Source organism: Mus caroli, chromosome 9 (assembly GCF_900094665.2).
Source record: "Mus caroli chromosome 9, CAROLI_EIJ_v1.1, whole genome shotgun sequence".
Classification (NCBI taxonomy): domain Eukaryota; kingdom Metazoa; phylum Chordata; class Mammalia; order Rodentia; family Muridae; genus Mus; species Mus caroli.
Window position 1 is genome coordinate 69,647,474 of NC_034578.1, and position 23,603 is coordinate 69,671,076.

At 40.8% G+C, this 23,603-nt stretch overlaps 1 protein-coding gene and 1 long non-coding RNA gene across 3 annotated transcripts in view; one reads left to right on the forward strand and one right to left on the reverse strand.

Annotated features, from left to right (window-relative positions):
• Positions 1 to 269: 269 nt before the first annotated feature.
• LOC110302558 lies at positions 270 to 13,801 on the reverse strand. Its single transcript, XR_002378809.2, has 3 exons — positions 13,638 to 13,801; positions 4,256 to 4,356; positions 270 to 1,328 (listed from the first exon to the last, which is right to left on the reverse strand). It is a non-coding gene; the product is annotated as an uncharacterized LOC110302558 (long non-coding RNA).
• A 323-nt stretch (positions 13,802 to 14,124) lies between these two features.
• Positions 14,125 to 23,603, forward strand: part of Rfx7 (regulatory factor X7) — a 92,319-nt gene continuing 82,840 nt past the window's right edge. The window contains exons 1-2 of one of the 2 annotated variants that reach the window (XM_029481237.1): positions 14,125 to 14,495; positions 14,655 to 14,820. In XM_029481237.1, coding sequence (XP_029337097.1) covers positions 14,660 to 14,820 — 161 coding nt within the window. In that variant the 5' untranslated portion in view covers positions 14,125 to 14,495; positions 14,655 to 14,659. The remainder of the gene's footprint in view (positions 14,496 to 14,654; positions 14,821 to 23,603) is intronic. The other variant, XM_021172436.2, reaches the window with a different exon arrangement.

The window sequence follows — 23,603 nt, forward strand, 5'->3', positions numbered from 1 at the left end:
ATCTGACACTCTCTTCTGGAGTGTCTGAAGACAGCTACAGTGTACTTACATATAATAAAATAATATTTTTTTTAAAAAAGCATTTGCATCTTTGCTGGCGCCTTTTGATCACTTACATATTAGTTACTCCACACTCCCATCTCTGTCTTTCCTGTGATTCCCTAAGTGTGTGTAGAGGGAAATGTAGTCCAGTCTTAAATCCTAATTTAACTTTTCCTACCCAGGATCTTCAATTAAACTCTTTCAGGACATCATGAAACATCATTTATGAGTGACAACTTATGATCTTGCCATTTTTATTTCCAAATATTTTAAAAGAAACTGTGTATCTCTAACATAGAAAGAAAATTTAAGCCCACCTCCTGTGATATTTCTGACAAGACTGAAAACAACAAGATAACTTTCATCAACATCAGTAGAGAGGGTATTTAGTCTTGAGTCATCTGCCTTTCAAAAAAAATTGGGTAGTCTCTTAAGTTCTCTCTCTCTCTCTCTCTCTCTCTCTCTCTCTCTCTCTTTCCTTCTTTGTTTCTTTCTTTCTTGTATAAGTGTTTTGCTGCTTGTACACCCTCGTGCCAGAAGAGGGCATCAGATGCCCTTATAGATAGTTGTGAACCACCATGTGCTTGCTGGAATTTCACTCCATGTTCTTAACCACTGAGCCATCTCTCTAGCCCCCTCAGCTGTCCTTTTTAAAAGTATCCTTTCACAGGAGCAAGAGACACTGGCTACAGAACTGTGCTTTCTAGCCACTTTCTCCATCTCTAACACTAACTAGCAATCACTGACAAAGTTAACATTTTTAGAGAGAAAAATTGAGCTAACAAGTTATCCCGTTTTAGAATTCCACTACCACCCCTGCCACATCAACACCTACCTACTGATAAGCCTGTTTAGAGTCCATTGGGAGCTGTTTAACAGTTTTTTAACACTAATTAGTCAAAACCTTCTTAAAACAGGTAGAAAGAACAGGCCCTTATCTCCTACATTTTGGGAGTTTTTCAAGACCTTAATATGAATGGTTGATTTCCTTCTTCTTTAGGAACCTCAGGAGAAACACTGCCTTGGAGTTCCTTGAAGTAGTCCTTGACGTTTACCAACTGGTTATAAATGTCTTCTCTTCTGCTCTCTTTGGTTCTTGTTATTTGAAGGAATTGCTGCTGTACACTTCTACACACTCTTACAATTTTCTGAGATGGGGTATTAGTCACCTCTGCATTTCTGTGACTTAAATACCATAGAAATGACTTAAGAACTTCAGAGGGATGTAGTTCAATGGTAGAGCATTTGACCAGCATGCATAATGTCCAAAATTCAATCCTTGGTTGCTAAAAAAAAAAAAAAAAAAAAAAAAGCATGGGTGTTGGAAGTGAAACACTTATGGGAAGGAAATACTATCCTGGCTCACAGATTCATCAGGGGAGCTGCAGCAGAATGGCTTAGTCCATGGAGCATGCGGTAACTTATCACATGGCAGGGGACCAGGAAGCAGTCTGAAGCCAGAAGCAGAGCTCTATTCATGACCCACTCCAAGTAACCTAATTCTACCAGGGAAGCCCATCTCCTAAATGGTGCCAGCAGCTGAGAAACAAGCATTGAAACAAAACCTTGGGGCTGGCAAATTCTTTAGTAAGTAAAATAATTGCCACACAAGCCTGTTTAATCCCCAGCAGCCATGTATACGTAGAAGAGAATGCACTCCACAGGGCTGCCCCCTGACCTCTGCACAGGTTGTGTGGCACACACAATCCCCTTTTTAATAGTGAATAAATAAACAATAAAACCTGAGCTATAGGGGATATGTTAGAGTCAACCAAGAACAGATGGCAACTCAGAGTCTCTGTTTCCTCCTTGGGGTACAAGGCTACCGCTTGCCATCTAGTGCTGGGCCGTCTTGATATCTGTTGGCAGTGTTTGAATGTCCTCCCATGCTGATCAAGACTCTGCAGTCAGCTACTCAGGAGCAGTGTGGGAAGTATCTGTACTTCATCAGATTTTAGGCAGTGACACAGTAACCAGGTTCTTGTCATTTTTGTCTCCTAGCTAATTTTTTTTTTTTTTTTTTTTTTTTTTTTTCTCAGTTTCTTTGTATAAGCTCTTGTTCTATAGATCAGGCTAGACTCGACCTTACTATGTAGCCCAGGTTGGCCACAAACTCATCATCCTGCCTTAACTTCTCCTGAGATCTGGGATAAAAGTATATACTATCATGTCTGAGTCCATTTTGCTTTTCACAACTCCTGTCTTTGTCTGGTCTTCTACCATTACCCTACTCTTCACCTCTCTTCTCTCCCTGCCAGAAGCAGAAAAGAAGGGGGAAAAAAATCACAAGTATTTAGCACATACTACCATAAAGTATTGCAATGTTACTTTCATGAATGGTTTTCATTGAATCCATAATGTAGTTGTGCAAGGGAGTTTTTATAATTGCCACTTCAACCAACTGGGAAAGAAAGTCAAAGAGCTAAAGAACTCCTAAAGCATCGGGCTGAAGTCAGGCAGAATGTTAGCCTCTGACACCCACACAGCCCCTTTGAGCGTGAGCTTCAATCCTGGCCTGTCTAAAGTGTGGATCTGTATCCACATGAGAAACTGGACATAACTGATTGTTTTCTTTGAGAACAATGAGCTGGCCTGAATTCCTTTAGCATCGAGGCTCGAGTCTCAGCACCAGATGTCAGCCTGAACAGATAAAATCAGCTGCTGAGAAGAGCTGTACAGTCTCACAGAGAGATGAATTGTAAGTACAAATTAACTAAATCCTCAACTCCCCGCTATTATTCAGCTATGTTATCAAGCTTTCTTCCTAGCCCATACCCTTTTCTTTTATTCAATCTTTTGTTTCTTAAAATGTTTTAAATTCAGTCACTCAATTCAACAACATGGACTGTTTGGCTACTCTAGCAGTGACTACCTTTTATATTACAGATACAGAGAATAAGAACACACTTAAAGACCATATATGATTCACAGCATTCAAAACCACAATATAGGAAGGCTAGAAACAGGAATCAAGAAATACTCCTATTCTGAGAAAGTGTCTGACATAAGGCAGACAAGGTATTATAGAAGACCCAGAAAAGAGATGGAAGTGTGGGTGGAGTGGGGAGTGGATGAGGAAACTGCTGAGGTACACTGTGTGATGATGTGTCTCTGTATATTCAATTGCTAATTCTGTACTGGCAGAAAGCTTAATGCTGGCAGGATTCTGGTGTTGCCATTTCTATGGCCCATTACCAGGCTTTCTGTTTTGTAAATAGTTGTTATTCTTCACCTGCCTAAGGTAATCAAGAATATATCAACAGAGGAACCCTGTCTCGAAAAACCAAAAAAATAAATGAATAAATAAAAATGTATCAGAGATCGCCTCACTACTGGTTGGCTGTAATAAAAATCTGAAGGCCAATAACAGGGCAGGAAGTTAAGGGTAGAACTTTGGAGAGCAAGAGCGAGACAGAGACACAGACACACACATGCTGAGAGAAGAAATGAGATGTGGGAGATTCACCCTGCTGACATGGAGGTAAACAGATGGACCAGAGCTGACCAGAGAGGTAGAACTAGCCATACAGCCAGATGTAGGCTAGTTAGTCGGGTTACATTTAGAGTATCTAAACTACCCTAGCTAAAAGGCCTAAGCTATCAAATATTAAAAAGCCTTTGTGTATTATTTATATTGTTGGCAGGTCCAAGAAAGTCCCACTATAGGAAACACTTCAGAGAGGATGCCATTCAGAACCAGTGAGAGCCCTCATATGATCAAGAACGTCTTTGCATGTAGAAGACTTTATTGGAAGAAGACAAGAGTCACATCAAACCTGCTCCCGGGGACTGAGAAGGCAAACTTGTTGCTAGAGCAGCACTGGAAACTGGCTATGACCAAATTCTTGACAAGAAGCAACTTACAGAAGAAAATACTGGGGCTGGAGATTAACTTAGTCAGTAGAATGCTTTCCCAGCATGCATGAAGCCCTGGGTCCAATCCCCAGCACCACACAAAAGCAGAAGGATGTGAAGTTCATTGTACTGGTAGCCAGCTTAGAATAGGTGAGACCCTTTATAGGGTGGAGAGATTTATTTTGGCACATGGAGTAGTCCATCCATCTTGGTTGGGAAGATATTTTCCAACTGGCGAAGTATGTGGTACAGGCATAGTGGCAGAAACTGCTTGAGGCTGAAGCAGTAGGAGAGTGAGACTGCTTGATCACATCTAGATGGATCAACAAATGGAGCAAAACAAATGCTGGTAACTCACCCGGCTTTCTCCTTTTCCCTGCTTTGCTCAGTCTTGGAACCCAGCCAATAGAATGGTGCCACTCACATTCTGAGTGGGTCTTCCCTGCATCACAGATATGCCTAAGAAAAATGTACCTTATTCATGATCAGGTGTTTCTTCAGTATCAGTAAAACAGCCTCTCACAGTTGCTAGCCACAACTTTTCCTTCCTGAATATAAACTGTATATGACCAAACCTGATTTTTCACTTAATTAGACACAAGCATGGTATTGCCTAGTAATCCCAATATGTGTCACTAAATAGCTCACATATGTTAGCTCCCTTAATTCCCTCAGGCCTATGAAAAAGGTGATGTTCATTCTAGGAAACAGACTCTAGGAGGTGAAATAGTTTGTCCTTGGCCAGATAAGTAATGCAACTAGGATTTGAATACTGTTTGCCTGTCTCCAAAGAGACTCATACTAACTTGCAAAATAAGACCTTGAAGGGTGTGGAGCCTTCAGAACACCCTGCAATCAATCAATCTCTCTCTCTCTCTCTCTCTCTCTCTCTCTCCTTAAACAAGATTTATTATTATATGTAAGTACACTGTAGCTATCTTCAGACACTCCAGGAGAGGGCATCAGATTTCATTTTACAGATGGTTGTGAGTCACCATGTGGTTGCTGGGAATTGAACTCAGGACCTCTGGAAGAGCAGTCGGCACTCTTTTTTTTGTTTTGTTTTGTTTTGTTTTTTCGAAACAGGGTTTCTCTGTGTAGCTCTCTGGCTGTCCTGGAACTCACTTTGTAGACCAGGCTGGCCTCAAACTCAGAAATCTGCCTGCCTCTGCCTCCCGAGTGCTGGGATTAAAGGCTTGCGCCACCACGCCCGGCGCAGTCCGCACTCTTAACTACTGAGCCGTCTCGCCAGCCCCTGTAATCTCTCTTTACTCTCCTCACATGTAATCAAATTGAAATGAAAATGAGCCAACATAGGATCCAAGTGAACTTCTCATTCCGTAGTGTTTCCAGTGTATGAGATCGCCTGCGTGATTGGATCCCCAGGGCCAGACTATTGACCTCTTTTTTCGCATTTGTGCCCTTCTTACTTCAGTGCATCTAAAAATGACTGTAATCCCATCAAGCTTCTACTATCACTAAGCAACTATCTTATCTCCCATAAGCCCTTTCAGCTTGTCCTCTCACAGTTCCTGCTTATTCTCTGGCTCTGCTGGTTACTGTTGGCTAATGGTTTCAGAAGGAGGCCCTCTTCTGTGTATCTTTCAGCTATTGGTTTTACTACCAAGTGTCTTTTCAAGTACCCTTTCTCATTATCATGGTCATATTCTATAAGAAAGGAATCAATTTGCTAGTTCATTTCTAACCTTTTCTTTTTTGGACCAACCTCTTATACAAATTACTATGTTGAAATATAAAGTAGTATAATGTATGTGTGTGCTCAGTCCCATGAGCTGTTTTCTGGTAGACTCTTGTACAGTGAATTTGAAAAGGCAGACCACAAAAGAAAGAATAGACACTTCTGAGAAGTTGAAGAGGCTTATATGTTTGTCTCACTTTAAGAGAAATATATATGGGCCCAGTAGTGGTGGCGCATGCCTTTAATCTCTGCACTTGGGAGGCAGAAGCAGGCAGATTATGAGTTTGAGGCCAGCCTGATCTACAGAGCAAGTTCCAGGACAGCCAGAGCTCACAAAGAAACACTGTCCTCACCCCCCCCCCNAAAAAAAAAAAAAACAGAAAAGAAATAATATGTATGTTCATGTTCTCTTGAAGGTAAGAACAGTGTCCTTTTCGACACTTGAGTTTAATGTTTTGAAGGTCCCAGAATATTGATTTGTATACTGCACGTACTTGAAAGTTCCTTGAGCTGAAATAATTTGTGGCTTATTGGCTAGGTTCTCTCTAGTTCAGCCTACACCTGCACTGACTTCCTCACGGTATGGAGGACTGACTCTTAAGGTCTTTTCATTGTAACTTTAGAATTAGGTAAATATGCTTTCACTTTACTTGCTTCTGTTCATAGCTGCAGCTTGGCCTGAGTTTCTGAAGTGTTGGATTGCTACTTGGGACCTTTTTGGCCACAAGTAAAAGTAAACTCTTCCTTTAAGATTCTGACAGTTGATATTATATTGAACCCTCCTTCATATAATTTCAGGTCAACATGAACATGTATGCTCTACCGAACTGGCAATGTTTTCTAAGTGAAATCCAAGTAGTATTTGACATTCATTTTAATACCTTTCATTTGAACAGCTAAGTACATTATGTGAACTTTCTCCCATTAATCCTTAAAGGTAAGTAAACTTGAAAATAGTGATTGCTTAGATAGGGTCTCATAGCCAGATAGCATTAATAGCCTTATTCAGTATTTGAACAGGTCAGCTACCTTGCCCTTAACAGACCATTGTTTTAATTGAAGAATAAAATGTGTGTGTTCTAACAGAACTCACATTTTCACACTGGACTTCTTAGTATATAAGACATTTAGGACATCTGTCCAAATTTGCTCCTGTTCACTTAGCTTTAAACTCTGCAAGTTGTGTCTTCTGTAATCTTGTTTCATATTTTATTTTCTTCCCACTTCCCACTCCCCACATTTCCCCTCTCTTAATACAAAGAAAGGTAAGACTGTGTATTATATTACAGCAGTAGAATTTAACATGGCACTCTTTGGGACTACATGAAATTTGAAAGACATACTCATTAGTTTCTAAAATTAAAATATCAAAAATTGGGCAAGGAAGGGATAAAGCGTACAGGAGGCCTTCTTTCTTGGCTCTTCTAGATGACATGGAGGGGCTCATCACGTTCTCCTTTAAGCTCCTGGAGGGAAACAGTGGGGTTGAAGAAGGCAGAGGATGTTACAGGAAAGGGAAAGAGGATGTGTAAGGTGAAAAGAAAAAGAATGGGATAGAACTTTTATCATTTCTGTGCTAAGCCACCATTGTTTATGGCACTTAATATTTATCAATGATGAAACCAATTTTGGGCCTTATCATCTATGACAGAACAATCATAATTAGTAATATAACAGTATTTTGTAACGTAGACTGGCAAGAGTCTTCATAGGAGACTGAATTTAAAAGTTATGCCTTTAAGAAATTTGAAACATCGCAGCCAACCATTGGACTGAGCACAGGACCCCAATGGAGGAGTTAGGGGAAGGACTGAAGGAGCTGAAGGGACCTTATCAGGCATCAATGGGAGGGGAGGCCCTTGGTCCTGTGAAGGCTCTATGTCCCAGTGTAGAGGAATGCTAGGGCAGTGAGGTGGGAGTGGGTAGGTGGGTGGAGGAGCACTCTCATAGTAACAGGGAGATGCAGAGGGAAAACCAGGAAAGGGTATAACATTTGAAATGTAAATAAATAAAATATCCAATTAAAAAATAAAACTAGTAAAAAAAAATCTGAAACAAACAAACAAACAAACAAAAAACCACATAGTCAAGTCACCTAAAAAGCAAACACCAGAGAGTCCCCACCACCTTCCCCCTCTCTTACATCCTGTTAAGGATTGGCCACAGATCACCCAGAACTTTGTATTATTCTTTCATCACATTGTTCTTCCAATGATCATCTTCCCCCAGTGTCTTAGTCAGGGTTGCTATTGCTGTAATAAAACACCATGACCAAAAGCAAGCTGGGGAGGAAAGGGTTTATTTGGGTTACACTTCTACATCATATTGCACCATTGAAAACAGCCAGGGCAGGAACCTGGAAGCAGAAGCTAAGGCAGAGGCCACGAAGGGAAGTCGCATTCTGGCTCCTTGTCATGGCTTGTTCAGCCTGCCTTCTTTTTTGGGGGGAAGGGGAGGGTTCGAGACAGGGTTTCTCTGTATAGCCCTGGCTGTCCTGGAACTCACTCTGTAGACCAGGCTGGCCTCGAACTCAGAAATCTGCCTGCCTCTGCCTCCCAAGTGCTGGGATTAAAGGCGTGCACCACCACGCTCAGCTCAGCCTGTCTTCTTATAGCACCCAGGATCACCAGCCCAAGGGGGTACTATTACCCACAATGGATTGGCCTTTCCCACATCAATCACTAGTTAATAAAATGCCTTACAGGCTTGCCTACAGATAGTTCTTATGGAAGCCTTTTCTCAATTGAGGTTCCTTCCTCTCAGGTGACTATAGCTTGTCGTGTCGAGTTGACATAATAAACTAACCAGCATAGTTGACCCCTGTGAATTTGACATACAAACACTTCACTGTTAAACCACAACCTTTCCTTTCTTGTTTATCCCAACAATTGTTCATTAATATCAACATCACAATATAAAGCATTTTCTTTTTTGTTTGTTTGCTTTTGTTTTTTCAAGACAGGGTTTCTCTGTGTAGCTCTGGCTGTCCTGCAACTCACTCTGTGGACCAGGCTGGCCTCGAACTCACAGAGAACCACCTGCCTCTGCCTGAGTGCTGAGGCTAAAGGTGTGAGCCACCACCACAGGCTAATAGTAAAACATCTCAAACCGAAAAAGTTTTACAAGTGTTACAAATTTAAACACTTTTAAAATTCAATTTCTTTTAAAATTCAAAAGCTCTCAACTATGGGCTCCTATTAAAAAAAAAAAATAAGTTAGATGCTTTCTTATCTCAAGAGGAAAGAACCAGGGCACAGTCACAGTCAAAGCAAAGCAAAGCCGGACTCCAACTGTGTAAATAACCCAATATCCAACATCTGGGATTTACTAATGATCTGAGCATCTCCACAGGGTCAGCATCACTTCTCTGGTTCTACCCTCACACACAGCTTGTCTTCTAGGCTCTGACCAGCTCCATTCCACCGCTGCTGCTGTTCTTGGTGGTCATCTCATAGTACTGACATCTCCAAAGTTCTGGGGTCTCTTGCAGTAATTGGAAGCACTTTCACCAATAGCCTTTCCAGGGCTCTTTTTCTGGGACCCTGACCCCGCCACACACTACCAAGACTCAACTGTTCTTTAGACCTTCATGTGTTTAAAACCAGCATAACCTGGGTGACCAATTTCAGATGCCAGCACAAGGTACAACCTTGGCCACCTCTGGAAGACGCTTCTGTGTGCTGACCATGAGGAATCCCTTCCCAGAAGACTTCACCTCCGCCATGCTGATTTCTCCTCTTCTTCCTCCTTCTCCTTCAAGATTTATTTATTTATTTAAGTGTGTGAGCTCTAGGTGCATGTACAGCTGCTGGAAAGATGGCTCAGTGGTTAAAAGACGGTCTCTTCTTAATCACAGTAGATACTTCGGCCCCAGTTGCCCAGCATCATTGTCTCAAAAAGCCCCACAGGTTCTACTTTAGTGGCTCTGCTCTCTTGTCAGAGCTGGTTTTTTCATTTGCAGCTGATCAGGCACCACAGACTCTTCATACAAATGGCCTGGTAGAGCATTTGCTTCCCTCTGAAGCTTCACGAGCCAGGACTTCATTATCTGCACTGCTCTCAGCATTCAGACCCTCAAAAGCCCTACAGAACAGCTCACTGAACTCTCGACACTCAGTGACTTCTTAGCCCAAAGTTACAAACCCTTTCCACAAAATCCTCGCCAAAACAACACGGCCAGGTCTGTCACAGCAATATCCCATGATCCTTTCAGGTCTGTCACAGCAATATCCCATGATCCTTTCAGGTCTGTCACAGCAATATCCCATGATCNGGTCTGTCACAGCAATATCCCATGATCCTTTCAGGTCTGTCACAGCAATATCCCATGATCCTTTCAGGTCTGTCACAGCAATATCCCATGATCCTGGTACCAGTTTCTTAGTCAGCGTTATTATGATGATGATGTTGATGATCATGATAATGAAACATCCTGACCAAAAGGAAGTTGGGAGGAAAGAGTTTTATTTGGCTTACACTTCTACATTGTAGGCTACCACTGAAGGAAGTCAGAGTAGGGACCTGGAAGCAGAAGCTGAGGCAGAGGCCATGGAGGACATTGCTTACTGGCGTGTTCTTCATGGCTTATTCAGTATGATTTGATGTTGTTGTTTGTTTTTTGAGACAGGGTATCTCTGTGTTGCCTGGGATGTCCTGGAACTTGCTCTGTAAACCAGGCTGGTCTCAAACTCACAGAGATCCACGTGCCTCTGCCTCTCAAGTGCTGGGGTTCAAGCTGAGTACCACCACCACCACCTGGCTCAGCCAGCTTTCTTATAAAATTGAGGATCATCAGCCCAGGGGTGTCACCACCCACAATGGGCTGGACCCTCTCCAATAAAGCACTAATTAAGAGAATGCAGCACAGGCTTGCCTACAGCCCAGTCTTCTAGAGGCATTTTCTCAGTTGAGATTCCCTCTTCTCAGATGACTATAGTTTGATTCAAGTCAACATAAAACTAGGCAGCACACCCGGGTTCTGTCTCCTATTCTTTTCAAGGATACCCTATTCAAAGGCCAGCCAAGAGGCCTTCTCTAAACAGTTCTAACTTTTACAGACCGATCTCTCCCATCTATCTCTACCATTAATAGACATTATTGTGGTGATTTAAACAAGACTACCCCCCTATAGGCTCATGTGTTTGAGGACTTAATCCTTAGTTGGTGAAACTGGGAAGTATTAGAACCTGTGACTTTGTTGGAAGAGGAGTGCCACACAGTGTGCCTCTCTGCCCTGTACTATGATTTGAGATATGAGTTCTCACCCATTCCGACTGCCATGCCTTCTCTCTGCCATCATGAACTCTAACCCTCTGAAATCATAAGCCCAATTAAATGCTTATTTTATGTTACCTTGGTCATAGTGTCTCATCATAGCAACAGAAAAGAAACAAAAACAAAATATATTTTGGAATTCATCTCAAATACTTCAATATGTTAATCTTACTCTACTTCACAAAATATAAACTACTTTGAGTTGGGCCTATGCCTTATTTATATTTTCTGCATCCAGTAATATTATGTGGTATTAATTTTCCTCATACTTTGTAAATTATGTGAGTTTTATCTCACAAATCCTTAGAGATAAATGTATAATGTATCATAATTCATTTATACATACATACATATATACATATATTATATGTAGTGTAAATATCTGGAAAGTTTTATAAGGGAAATGAAGTTTTCATACATAAGATTAATAGAAAGGGGGCTGGAGAGATGACTTAGTGGTTGAGAGCAGTGTCTGTTCTTCCAGAGGACCTGGGTTCAATTCCCAGAACCCATATGGAAGCTTACAACTGTCTGTAACTCAGGTCCAGGGCATTCGACACCCTCACACAGGCATACATGCAGGCAAAACACCACAATGCACATAAAATAAAATAAGTAAATCTTTAAAAGAAAATACTAGAAAAAAGTTAATAACTGAATTTAAATGTTATTTACTAAACACCTACGAGCCATGAATTATGTCCCAGGACTACTAGCACACATTAGTCTGCTTCGGAGGTATCCACAGCCACTTTGTCAATTCTCTTGTTAGACCACTCCAGTGGGTTACAGGTCACTCTCCACGCTGTCTCTGACTGTAAAACCAGAGTTTTCCTTCCCAGCTCTATTGGCATTCCTCAGACTGTTTTTTTCCCATTGTCATACACACCCTCGAGGGGAAGTTTACACTTTCCGTGACTGGGATGTGCTCATAACCAATGCTATCTTAAAAATTCATATTCACTAAAATGTTTTCTATTCACTCCCATGGGGGTGAACTGAAACTGAGAAAATGAGCCACCCTCATTCTAAGTTGGCCTTTACTCTCTGGGTTTGCCCTGAATCCCTACCCAAGGCTTTAGGTAACTTTACCATTTTTTTTTCAAGTTTCTTTAAAGCATAGTTTATTTAAATTCAGTCTCCTATGAAAACTGTAACAAAGCCCAAATTTACCTCTCAGATGTTAAGTGTGAGCAATGATCTTTCTTTTCCTGAAAGGGTGTCTCATTCTGGCAAGAGGATGTCTTCAGTCTGTTGCTATATGAAAACCCTCTCATGGCTGGTTGAACCTAATGCTTCCAGATGTCTGCTCCAACTGCCATACTGCCAGTCCCCGAAGGCCCCAAGTCTGCGTAAACGCACTCTTTTCAGAATCGCCGCTAGAGGGCAAATCGGGGCTGTAACTCTGCTGAGCCCTCTAGCGGTAGCTGTGGGATGCGTGGCTCTTTATGGAACCTATTAAAAACTGAAAAGTTGCACTCGGGAAGCCAGCCTGTGTGACACCGGTAGTGAAGTTATTTTAAAGACATCTCGGTTCTCAACTTCCTTTTCTTAAGGTCTTTAGCAGGTCCTAGTTACCTTTCTTTGTTGATTCTCCCCCTCAGGATGTGGCAATGTGAGGCCATCACTCTTCAGGTAAAAAAAAAAAAAAAAAAATTAGAAAAAGGGGTCTGGGCCACTTTTCCCATTGTCTTTTTATATCATCTTCCCTGTGAATACAGAATTATAAATATGCATTCTGGAACACAGTCTGGATCCCCATGAGGAAACTGTATTTTGCAAGGGTGTCCTTCCCTCCACCCATCCAGGTGCAAACATTCAGAGTATGGGCTTCCAGTCTGTGTGAACCAGGCCTGAGGCCATATGGACAAAGCAAGAGAGTTTCAGGCCAAGGCAGGGAACAGAGCACTCAAAAGACCACGCAATCCAAGCCAATCAGATTCACCACCCACTAGAAGTCTGAAAGGTGGCAGGGCCTCCTAGCTCAAAGTCCATCCAGGAAAGTGGCCAGAAAATCTGACAGGGTCAAGTCTGATAGAAACACTGTCAGAGAAGTTAAGGGCTGGGAGGCTCATTACAGCCACAGGCACTGAGAAAGGTCAGTGCGAGCTGTGCAGCTGTTCCATCTGGTGCCAGAGGCTTTGGCTGCTGTCTTCTACACCCAGGCGCTTAGCCTTCCTGACCAGCCCCACCTAGAAAAGCTAATTCTTCTGCTCTTCCCTGTTGGAGGCAGGGAGTCTCACTCTCAGCCAGCAAAGCTGTCTATGAATGGGAAGAGGGCGAATGGTGGGCAGTCTCTGGCTGGTGTGAGTTTAGATGGCTGAGAAGGAAGAGCTCTTGGCTGAAGCTTGCGCCTCCATGTTGTATTACATGTGTTCCTTTTGAGAAACAGGAGGGGCCTTGGCTGCCAGGGACCCTGACAAGCCGCGACTTGAGCGAGCTGTGTGTCTCTGAGCCTGGGCTGAATTGGGAGTGTAGAGCAGGGAGGGCACTCCTGGCACAGGGGGTGGGGTGGGGAGCAGCATGGGCAAAGGCACCAAGGAAGAATGAATCTGCTGCGCGCTGAGGATGGCATGGAGACTTCACTGATTGGAGCTGGGAGTTCTTGCAGGGGGGATGGAGGCGGCTGTGATTGGACAGCTAAAGTGGGGCCAGATTTGGAGGGCTTTGAATGCCCGACCGAGGAGCACTTCCACCAGCTCGTCACTTGCCTTTTTGCGACCAGACCGAGTCGGCTCGCGGCGCTAGCTCGTCGAAAAGCTCTCACCTGCTCCAGCCCAGTCCGGTGGCTGAGAGAGGAAGCAGTCCTGACTAGTAGAGGGGAAACGCTCGCGAGCGTGTAGTGGGGCGGGAGGGCGTGTAGATTCGTTTCACCTTACACACTAGGAAGCGATCAATTCTCCCTTCCACGCCGCACGGTGGCACAGGTCCACTCCCTGCCGCCGTCACGCGAGCCCGCTCCCCGCCCCCAACACGCCGTTCACCCCCACCCCCGCGGCCGCCGCAGCCACCCGACCGCTCCCTCGGGGCCCCCGCCGCGGCTTCCTGGGCCCGCGGCCCGCGGCCGCTCCGCTCCGCCCCGCGCGCTCCGCGCCCCCCTGCGGCCCCCGCGCCGCGCCCGCACACGCGCGTCCACGCCCCCCGGCCGCGCGGTAGGTGTTGTGCCGTCTGCGCCGGGCCGCAGTGCGGCTGCGCGCGCTGGGCTGCTCCGGGCTGGCAGGGCAGCAGTGGCCGCGGCGGCGGCGGGGCCGGGAGCGAGCGAGCGAGCGAGGGAGCGAGCGGCGTGGGGGAGCTCGGAGGCGCCAGGCCCCCGGGGGAGGGCGGCCGGGGAGGCAGGCCCCCCGAGAGACCCGTCGGGTTGGATTTGGGGCCGAGGGGGCGCTCGACCACGGACCTCGTTCTTCAGACGCCCCCCAGCCCCGGCCGCTGACGGGGGGCTGAGGGGCGCCGCCATGCCTCTGCCGCGGTGACGCGCGGGGCCGTAAGGAGAACCGGGAGAGGAACCGTGACGAGAACCGCGAGGAGAACCGGGAGAGGAACCGTGACGAGAGCCGCGAGGAGCCGCGCGGTCTCCCCGGGGATGTCCCTCAGGCGGCCGGAGAAAGCGACTCACTCGAGCCCTGGGGTATAGGCCTAGCTTATCCAGCTTCCTTCCTCCTCCTCCTCTTCCTCCCCCTCCTCCTCCTCTTCCTCCCCTCCCCCTCCTCCTCCCCTCGTCGTCCTCCCCTCCGCGTCTCTTCCCTCACCCTTCCCCGCGCCCCCATCTTCCCTCCCTCCCCTCCAGCAGCGATGGCAGAGGAACAACAACAGCCGCCACCACAGCAGCTCGATGCCCCTCAGCAGCTTCCCCTCAGCGCCCCCAACCCCGGGGTTGCTCTGCCAGCCCTTGTGCCCGGGCTGCCAGGGACAGAGGCCAACGCTCTGCAACACAAGATCAAGAACTCCATCTGGTAAGAGGATCCTCCATCGCTGGGGTAGAACAGCCTAGGCACATTGCTGCTGCAAAGGGGATGGGGGGCGGCGGCGGCGGCAGCATCCGAAGGGGAGGCTAATGCATTCATTGAAGGTGGGTTTCCAGAGCCGGGTGCATGGCTGTGCCACCTCTGGAGGGGGGAAGGTTGCACCCACCCCTGGTCTCCTTAGACACACACACACACACACACACACACCATGCTTCCCTCTCCTCAATTGTAAGCAGATAAACAAGTTATTTGTGCATTTTTCCATATACAGTAAGGGAAATATGGGTCAAGATTAAGTCATTGCATGATAGTGGCATGAATTGGAAACTTGTAATGTAAAAATGTGTTGACTCCTTTTGTAGTCATAGGAGGAGGAAGAAGTGTATTGTGAATTTTGACCAAACAAGACATTGCATTAATATGCAGCACAAAAACCTAACATGTCTTTTTCATTCAGTTGGCTTAGCTGCTGTTTCTGGTAGGTTTTGCCTCCTTTATTCTCACACCGAATTTCCCTTCTAGGGAATTTATTCTTTGTATTGACTATAAAGGAAATGCTTCTTTAGCACAAAGTATTTTATTTTAACGTAGAAATTTACAAGGTAAAGTGAAATTTTTTTAAATGTAAAAAAGCTCTTGCTATTTTGTGTAATTATTAAAAAGAGTCTAGATGGAACACTAGTCCTGTATTTTCTTGTATGGGAATTTGGGATATTTCAATGCTAATTGAACTCTTAGAGACTGATAACAATATTAATATATACACAGAGTCAAGTCTATCTCCTATCAGAACCATTGCAAGTGTTCTTTAAATGTGAACTTGGCTTGTTTTGTAGGATTCTTTATTAACTGACCTTTTTTTAAAGCATAGCACTATTTTTAAAATGGAAAGGAATATATGGAATTTGGTCTAAGATTGCTTTTAATAGCAATTTTAAAATAGAATTAAGTATGATGTGAAAAAAATAGCCTTGATTTCTTTTGAGCCTGAATCTAGCAGGTTCACCAGTGACTATGACTACTAAAATAACAAAACTTGCAATTTGAAAACTAATGTATCATAAAGCAACTGGCATTGAATGTATAGCATTTGAACATTTCAAGACAGTAGCCAATTTTAAATACAAAATTAAAAGTTGTTAGATAGTAATTCTCATTGTTTTCTTAGCATGCTTCCATGTCATGCTAATAGGAAGTGGGTCAGTGCAGGCTTTTCTCGTTAATACTGTGCAGTAGTTGACAGTTTAATGTCTTGGTTTTATTTTTAATTTTAATATGAAACGATTATTTTAAAAGGATTTTTTTAAGGCTTTGACAATAGTTATGTGGCAACTTGAGTAAGTCAGATATGTGAGATAATTTTATGCACGTGTGTGTGTGTGTGTGTGTGTGTGTGTGTGTTTATGGAGATGGGGAGACGAAGCAATACCTTCATTCAATGCGTACCTTTTTCCTGTTTTAAAATCTGTAATTTAAAGATAGGATTAATTTTGTGCTTACTGTGTTGGGTTCCACAAAGCCAGATGCTTTGTTTATCTCTGCATAATGTAACTTAGGGTCCCTGAAATTGAATTGAAGTAAACAGTTCACTCTTTTTAACACTCTAATGAGGGACATCTCTGTTACAGGACCCAAATCTTTTAAGAAAGGTAAATCTTAATGGTTGAGTTAGTAAGTCTATTTTATTGTGAAAACAATAAAAGAGAAGAAACTTTACTGTATAATTTCACAGAAAGAGTAGTTATATGGAATACCAAGGATAATGTTTGCATAATGATGATTGTGGAGTGCCTTTTTACTTATTTATTTTTATGAACTCATCATTTAATTCCTTCAGTGGTAATGGTATTTACACATCCGTGACAACTTAAATGGGCAGACTTGCAACATGAAAAAAATCCTGAAGTAGAGAGAGTGGAGCTCAGTGCAAATACACACCTTCATATCAAAATGTGCTGTTCTCTGCCTTCAGATTATACTGACATACTAGCATTTCATTTCCAACTTTAGTAATTCTGTTTGCAGAAATTATTTTTATCTTTTATATTTAAAACTTTAGGATAAACAACCATAGTGGATAATAAACATTAATGGCCATATTTAATATAGACTTGTAACTCCTCCACAAGAACAGATTCATATTATTCATCAAGAAACTACATAAAATGCACATGTTAAAAAGTGAAAGTTCCATTGCTACTTTTTTTTTTTTTTTTTGAGTCCAGGGCTTACTATGTAACTCTGGCAGGCCTCAGACTCAGAAGTCCTGTCTGCCTTTCTGCTTTCCAAGTTCAGAATTTAAGGGCATATACCACCATTTCAAAAGTAGTATTTTTAAAAAACACAGAACTGGTTTTAATAGATACAATAATATAATATTGTATAATATAATATAATATACAATAATATAATATTAATAATTTAATAGCTACAATTCTGTATGTATTATGTTTTGTATTTTTTAGGTAATACTTTCCCACTTTTTAAAAAAAATCAACTGGTAATGTTTTGAAAGATTGTCAGTTTTGTATTGCTTTTGTGTTATCCTTCAATATCATTGATTATTAAGAGTTAAAATGAGATTCAAGAGAAATGAGGCATTTAAAAATTCTCAACTGGATTTTGCATTTAGGGTGATCATAGAGTCTAAATTCCTGGGCCTGCAGATCACAAACAAGTCTGTACTTGTCCTGCTCTACAATTATAAATATAGTATGTGATGTAGGCCTCCAGCTGGACAATGAGTTATTTATTATCTTGGCTCACAATTAATTTATTCCATTTATTAAACACTATCTGATAAAAGTATTTCATTGCAATTTTGAGCATTAAATACATCGCTAAAAAATGAATGAGTATTCAACATTAAATCTCATAGTATTTAATGAGATTAACAATTTCTCAAGACCTGGAAATAATATTAAAGAAATTCTAGAAAATATACGGCTGACTTGATAGTGTTATGTTTGTATTTATGTGTTTGTGAATATCTTCTAATTAAGCCTAGGTTAACAAACCTCTCTGCCTATTGTTGTCTGTGTGTTTCTTGACCTTACTCCTTCCTGTTCCATAGACGAGTCTAAATTACTTGCGTGTCTCACTTGAAAGGATTTTTATTTGTAGAGGTGATTTAATTCTATGAGAATGTTATTTATATTTTATAAATAATATAAATTGAAGATTTTTTTTTTCTAAACGGGAGAAAGGAAGAGAATATTAAAATAGTAGAAACATAGTTTTTCTTTTGTTTTTTTTTTTTTGTTTTTAAGCAAGTTTTGATCTGTGACTCTGCTAACTTGGATTCATAATCTTCCTGCCTCAGCCTCTCAAGCCCTCGGAATTGTGTTCCATGATACCTGGTTACCTAAATCAATCAATCAATCTCTCTCTCTCTCTTTCTTTCTTTTTTTTTTTTAAAGAAGACTCATACTGATAGCTAAAACAAAAGCTATTGCCAACTTAAGTGTGAGCATCTTTCATTTATATTGCATTTCTTTTTTGGTTACTTATATTTTCCCTTCTCAGTGACTTCATGTTTGAAAAAAATTATATGTGTGTGTGTATGCAAATTTCTATTTAGTTTAAGTAACAAAAAGTTTTACTACCCACCTCCATTTGTTTTTTGAGACAGGGTCCCTCTATGTAGTTCTGGCTGTATTAGAGCTTGCTATGTAGATCAGGCTGGATTTGAACTCACAGAGATCCTCCTGCCTCTGCCTGTCTAGTGCTAGGATTAAAGGCATGTACCACCACACTTGGCTTCTTTTCTTTTTCTTTTAAAGATGTTTTACTTGAAACCATTATAGAATTGAAACTTAAAAAAAAAAAAAGAATATAAAACTATATATAAGATCTCTTCTGTCTTCTTGTATGTAGTGGTTACACCTTTACTCCCAGCACTTGGGACACTGAAGGTGAATCCCTGTAATTTCAAGGCCAACCAGAGCTATAAAGAGACCCTGTCTCCAAAAAAAAAAAAATGTAGCTCAGGGGTAGAGCACTTATTTAGCTTGTATAAGGCTCTAGGTTATCCCCAGATACTTGGTACCACATTAAAAGGAAGGAAGGTCTGAAGGAAGAAATGTACATGGGTGGGAGTGGCTTATATTTGCTATTTGATTGTAATCTAGACAATACACTTTTCCCTAAAAAAGTAAAAAAGAAGCCCTAATACTTAATTATAGAAAATATTATAATGTAATACACAGAAAATTTCAATTCTAATGGCATTACTTTCAGGTAAGACCTTGTGTCTTTAAACAGTAAGACATTCATTATTCTACCCCTTTTGTGTTAAGAAACTGAATGACTGGGAAGCTGTGGAGTTTCTAATTCATTAGCCAACCAGGGGGCAGTGTCAGAGGGTCAAGAGTTCCTTGTCTTCATTGATTTCTGATCTGGTATATTTTATATTTGGGATTGTAATCTAAGAATTATTTTGGATATGTTCTAGATTATTATTTATACTCAATTTTGTTTTGTTGTCTTATTGTTATGGCAATAAATACCTCAATAGTAAATGATTAATCTCATTTCCAATTTAGTACAATGAGTAGAGTACAATACTCTATAACATTTACATAATAATATCATATTAGTCTTGTTTTCTGTCTTCTGCCATAGAACTCAGTAGTTCAGTTTTGTTGTTGAGCCATGCGGTTTATTAGTGCTGTAAGAAATAATTGTAATTCATCCAAATGTAGTGGAAAACATGTCTTGTTAAATAGCTCATATCTTTGGGTTTTTTTTTTTTTTTTTTTTTTTTTTTTTTTTTTTTTTTTTTTTTTTTTTTGGTCTAGCATATTTTAGTTTAGTTGGTTAAATGCCACCTACCCTGAAATCAGGTAGTCTTCTATAGTGAGCACAGAAAAGACTTGGTTTGCTTTTGCTTGGTGTACTGAGACCAGATGTGATGTTTATGTCCCAGTACTAAGTGGATCTGATTCCAGAAAGAAATTGCCTTCCGTGTCATCCAAAAATGTAAATTAAGCAATTTCAAGCCTGTCAAATTTCTGGTTCTATTTAGCTTAACTAATGATATATGTATGTGTTTAAATAATTGGTCAGTTAGTTCTCCCACCTGGAAGATGTCTTGAATGCTGGTATTTGCAAACTGATTTGGCTTCTGTCTCATTACTTATTTTAGAAATTTAGTTGGGAAATGAGCTGGTGGAAAGGACAGAAGTATCTTATTTATCATGAAAAGTGTGCTTTGATTAAAATTACATCAAGTCTCTTTTACCTAAATTTTTGAAAACAAATATTAAACAATGTAACTTACTAAAATTTGGACACTTCAGAAAAGAATTGTGCTCCATTGAATATCTACTGTGCACGAAAGTGCTGTGCTAAATAAGCACTGGCATTTAAGGAATGCTCATTTGCCTTAATGTTAACCTTAGGTGGAAAATGCACAGTGACACCTCTTATGTTCAGTTGGGGACTTACTATGGAAAGAAAAGACACAGTCAAAGTATGGATTCTGCAAAAAGCACAACTTCATTTTCTCATTTATAAAGTAGAGGGTTATACTGAATGATCTTGCAAGTTCTTTTAGCTTTTAAATTCTGAGTCTGCTACTAGATTAATATTGACAGCATTAATCCCAGCACTTGGGAGGCAGAGGCAGACAGATTTCTGAGTTCGAGGCCAGCCTGGTCTACAAAGTGAGTTCCAGAACAGCCAGGGCTATACAGAGAAACCCTGTCTCGAAACAAACAAACAAACAAACAAACAAAACCTGCCATAAGCACAGTGAAAGACTAATATAATTATCATAAGCCATCAACAGAACATTTTTAGTCAACAGGTTATTAAGATTTGTTAGTGTCTACTTGGGTGTTAGCCCAGGAAAACTATCTGAAGATAGCATTCTCTTACTAATACCATGTGCAAGTATTTTATTACATGAAATTAAGTTTGCAAATATTTACTGAAAATGTATAATATATAAAATGTTCTAAGAGTTGATTTATTATATACGTAAATGCTATGTTGTAGAATAATCCTAGTTGTTGCGGAGACTATGAGCTACTGGTTGCTTTTTTTTAATAGAGTTGCGTAAACCTACGAGCATTTCATGTAGAAACCTCTTCCTATGGTACTAACAAAGTACTTTGAGCCAGTAGTGATGCCATCTTATAAAATTGTTAATGTAAACAAAACAGTTGTATATTGGTTTCAGAATACTTTAGTGGGGTTGAGCTTCACAATTATTTCCTTCATTTAGGGGAGACATGTAATGAATTAATGTGACAGTGCCTTTTTAAGAACAAGGCAGTAAGATGGTTCCACAGCCCTAACAAAAATCATACACTCTTATCCATTACCTCAATTTCTGTTTGTCTGGGCATTTCTTTTTTCTTCTGCTTCCTGGAGGATTCTAAGAAGTCAGATTAAAGATGAGCAATCAGGGAAGAATCTTCCTACTCAGGATCATGAAATGAAGATCAACACACTAGAGCTTTAATGCTCTTGACTGCTACTATGAGATTAAGATAGTTAGCACTCAACTTTAAAACCTTCATACATGATTTAATAATGCTTTTGAGGCTATAAACATTTCTCTTTTTTGTTTTATTAGCTACACTTGTCCTGTTTACAAGAGGAAATATAAACACACACACACACACACACACACACATATATATATATAAAACAAAAATTGTATAAAGGTGAGGTTTTATATTTCCTTCTAAGACTAAACTGAAAACATATTGATATTCCTTGCTGTTTGAATCTCTACTTGTGATACTGACTTGAGAGGATGAGGGGTTGTATAGTGGAAGACTACAGTCTGTTATGCCTTGAAATTTAGGAAGTTAAAGAGTCAATAGGCTCCTGTCTATAAGCATAAGCAATCAGGATGTAAAGTGAATAAATACATTTAAAAAAAAAAAAAAGAAGGGTTCAATAGGGTTAATTTCCTATCTTTTCCAAAATAGCCTTATGAAAAAAAATTTTTTTTTACTTGAATTTTGTTGCCTTAAGTTTGGATAGCAATGGATTAGATAATGTGTATTTATAGTCATCCCAGCACAGGACTAACCAATTGATTTGAATTTGCATTCTGATTAGTGATGTCTGTCCAAAACATGGGTATACAAAATGATGTTATAGATGCCTTATATTTGCTTCCTTTTTCCTTTCTGAAAACAATTTTCTTGGAATTTGAGCTCTGTTGTTGATAACGCATCATGATTCTTTTTCTTTCTTTCTTTCTTTTTTTTTTTGTTTGTTTGTTTGTTTGTTTTTTTGAGACAGGGTTTCTCTGTGTAGCCTTGGCTATCCTGGAACTCACTTTGTAGACCAGGCTGGCCTTGAACTCAGAAATCTGCTTGCCTCTGCCTCCCAAGTGCTAGGATTAAAGGCTTGCGCCACCACCGCCCGGCTTGCCACTGCCGGGCATGATTGTTTTTCTTGGAGGGCAAGGTCATCTGTAGGGCTCATGTGTTGTTGCCTTTTATGTTTTTAAGGTGTAAAACTGAGCATGGGGCTAGGATGATGGTTCAGTCAGTAAAGTGCCTGCCATGCAAGCATGAGGACTGGAGTTTGTATTCTCAATGTTCATATAAAAACTGGGTGCAGCTGCATGTGCATGTAACCCTTGCAATGGAGTTGCAGAGATAGGCTGATACTTGGAGATCCCTGGGTGGCCACCCTATCCAGATTGGTGATTTCCAGGTTCACTGAGAAACCCTGTCTCAAGTAAAGGTGGTGAGTGATTCAGGAAGACAATCACTGTCAAATTCTGTCCCTCACATGAGCACATTCATGTTTTTGCACACCTGCATGCACATATGCACACTATACATGAACACATATCCATACCATCCCCCAACAGGCACACTAGAAACCTTAGCATAAAGAGCACTTGCTTGGGTTTGTGGGGTTTTTCCTGTCTTTCCATGGCTGTCCTATTTCATATTGTCAAAATAAGAAGAGAGGATTACTATAAGTGGCCTTTTATTTTCTTTGTTTCTGTTATTTTATTCGCTTATACACACTAGAACTCATGAACTATTGACTTATGAGCCTGTTATGAGTTGTGCTATTTAATATTTCTTGATAATTTATACTGGATTTACTGAGATGTCTATTTTAGTGATTAAAAATTTTTTAACTAAATGAAAATTCTTGTTTTCTAATATGTGAAGTCTAAAGGATTTTAAAGACTAAATATATATGAAGCAAAGCTATCACTGCAGAAATCTTAAGTAATATATAACAGAAATTTGTTATTTGTATATAGAGAAGCCAAGAACTTATATTTTTGGAATAGGTATATGAAATGTAGCACTGTAATTACCTAAGGCTTTTCTGACATCTTACCTAAAGTAAAATTTATGTTTCTAGAAACCTGGAAAATGTATATCAACAAAATGATTCAGTTAATGCAAATGAGTCTTTTCCCTAATTGTAGTCATTAGTACTGTGTAAGGTATACATATATGGGAATCTATGATAGAAAATATCACAGATTATTAAATATATGATCCCATTTTTTTCTAAAGCAAAAGCTATTTGTAAACAGCATTTTTCTGTCACATTCTACATATAAAAGTTTCCAAGAAGTAAGAAAGACAAGGGATAATCTTCAGTATACGAAAGGGAAACTCAGTATACATTTATTGTAATGTTTCCACTTGCAAAGCATAGGAAAATTAAAATTTAATAGGGGAGAATTCCAACCTTTAGAACCTCACCCACTTGGATTTTATATATAAAAGTAAGATTTTAGCCGGGCGTGGTGGCGCACGCCTTTAATCCCA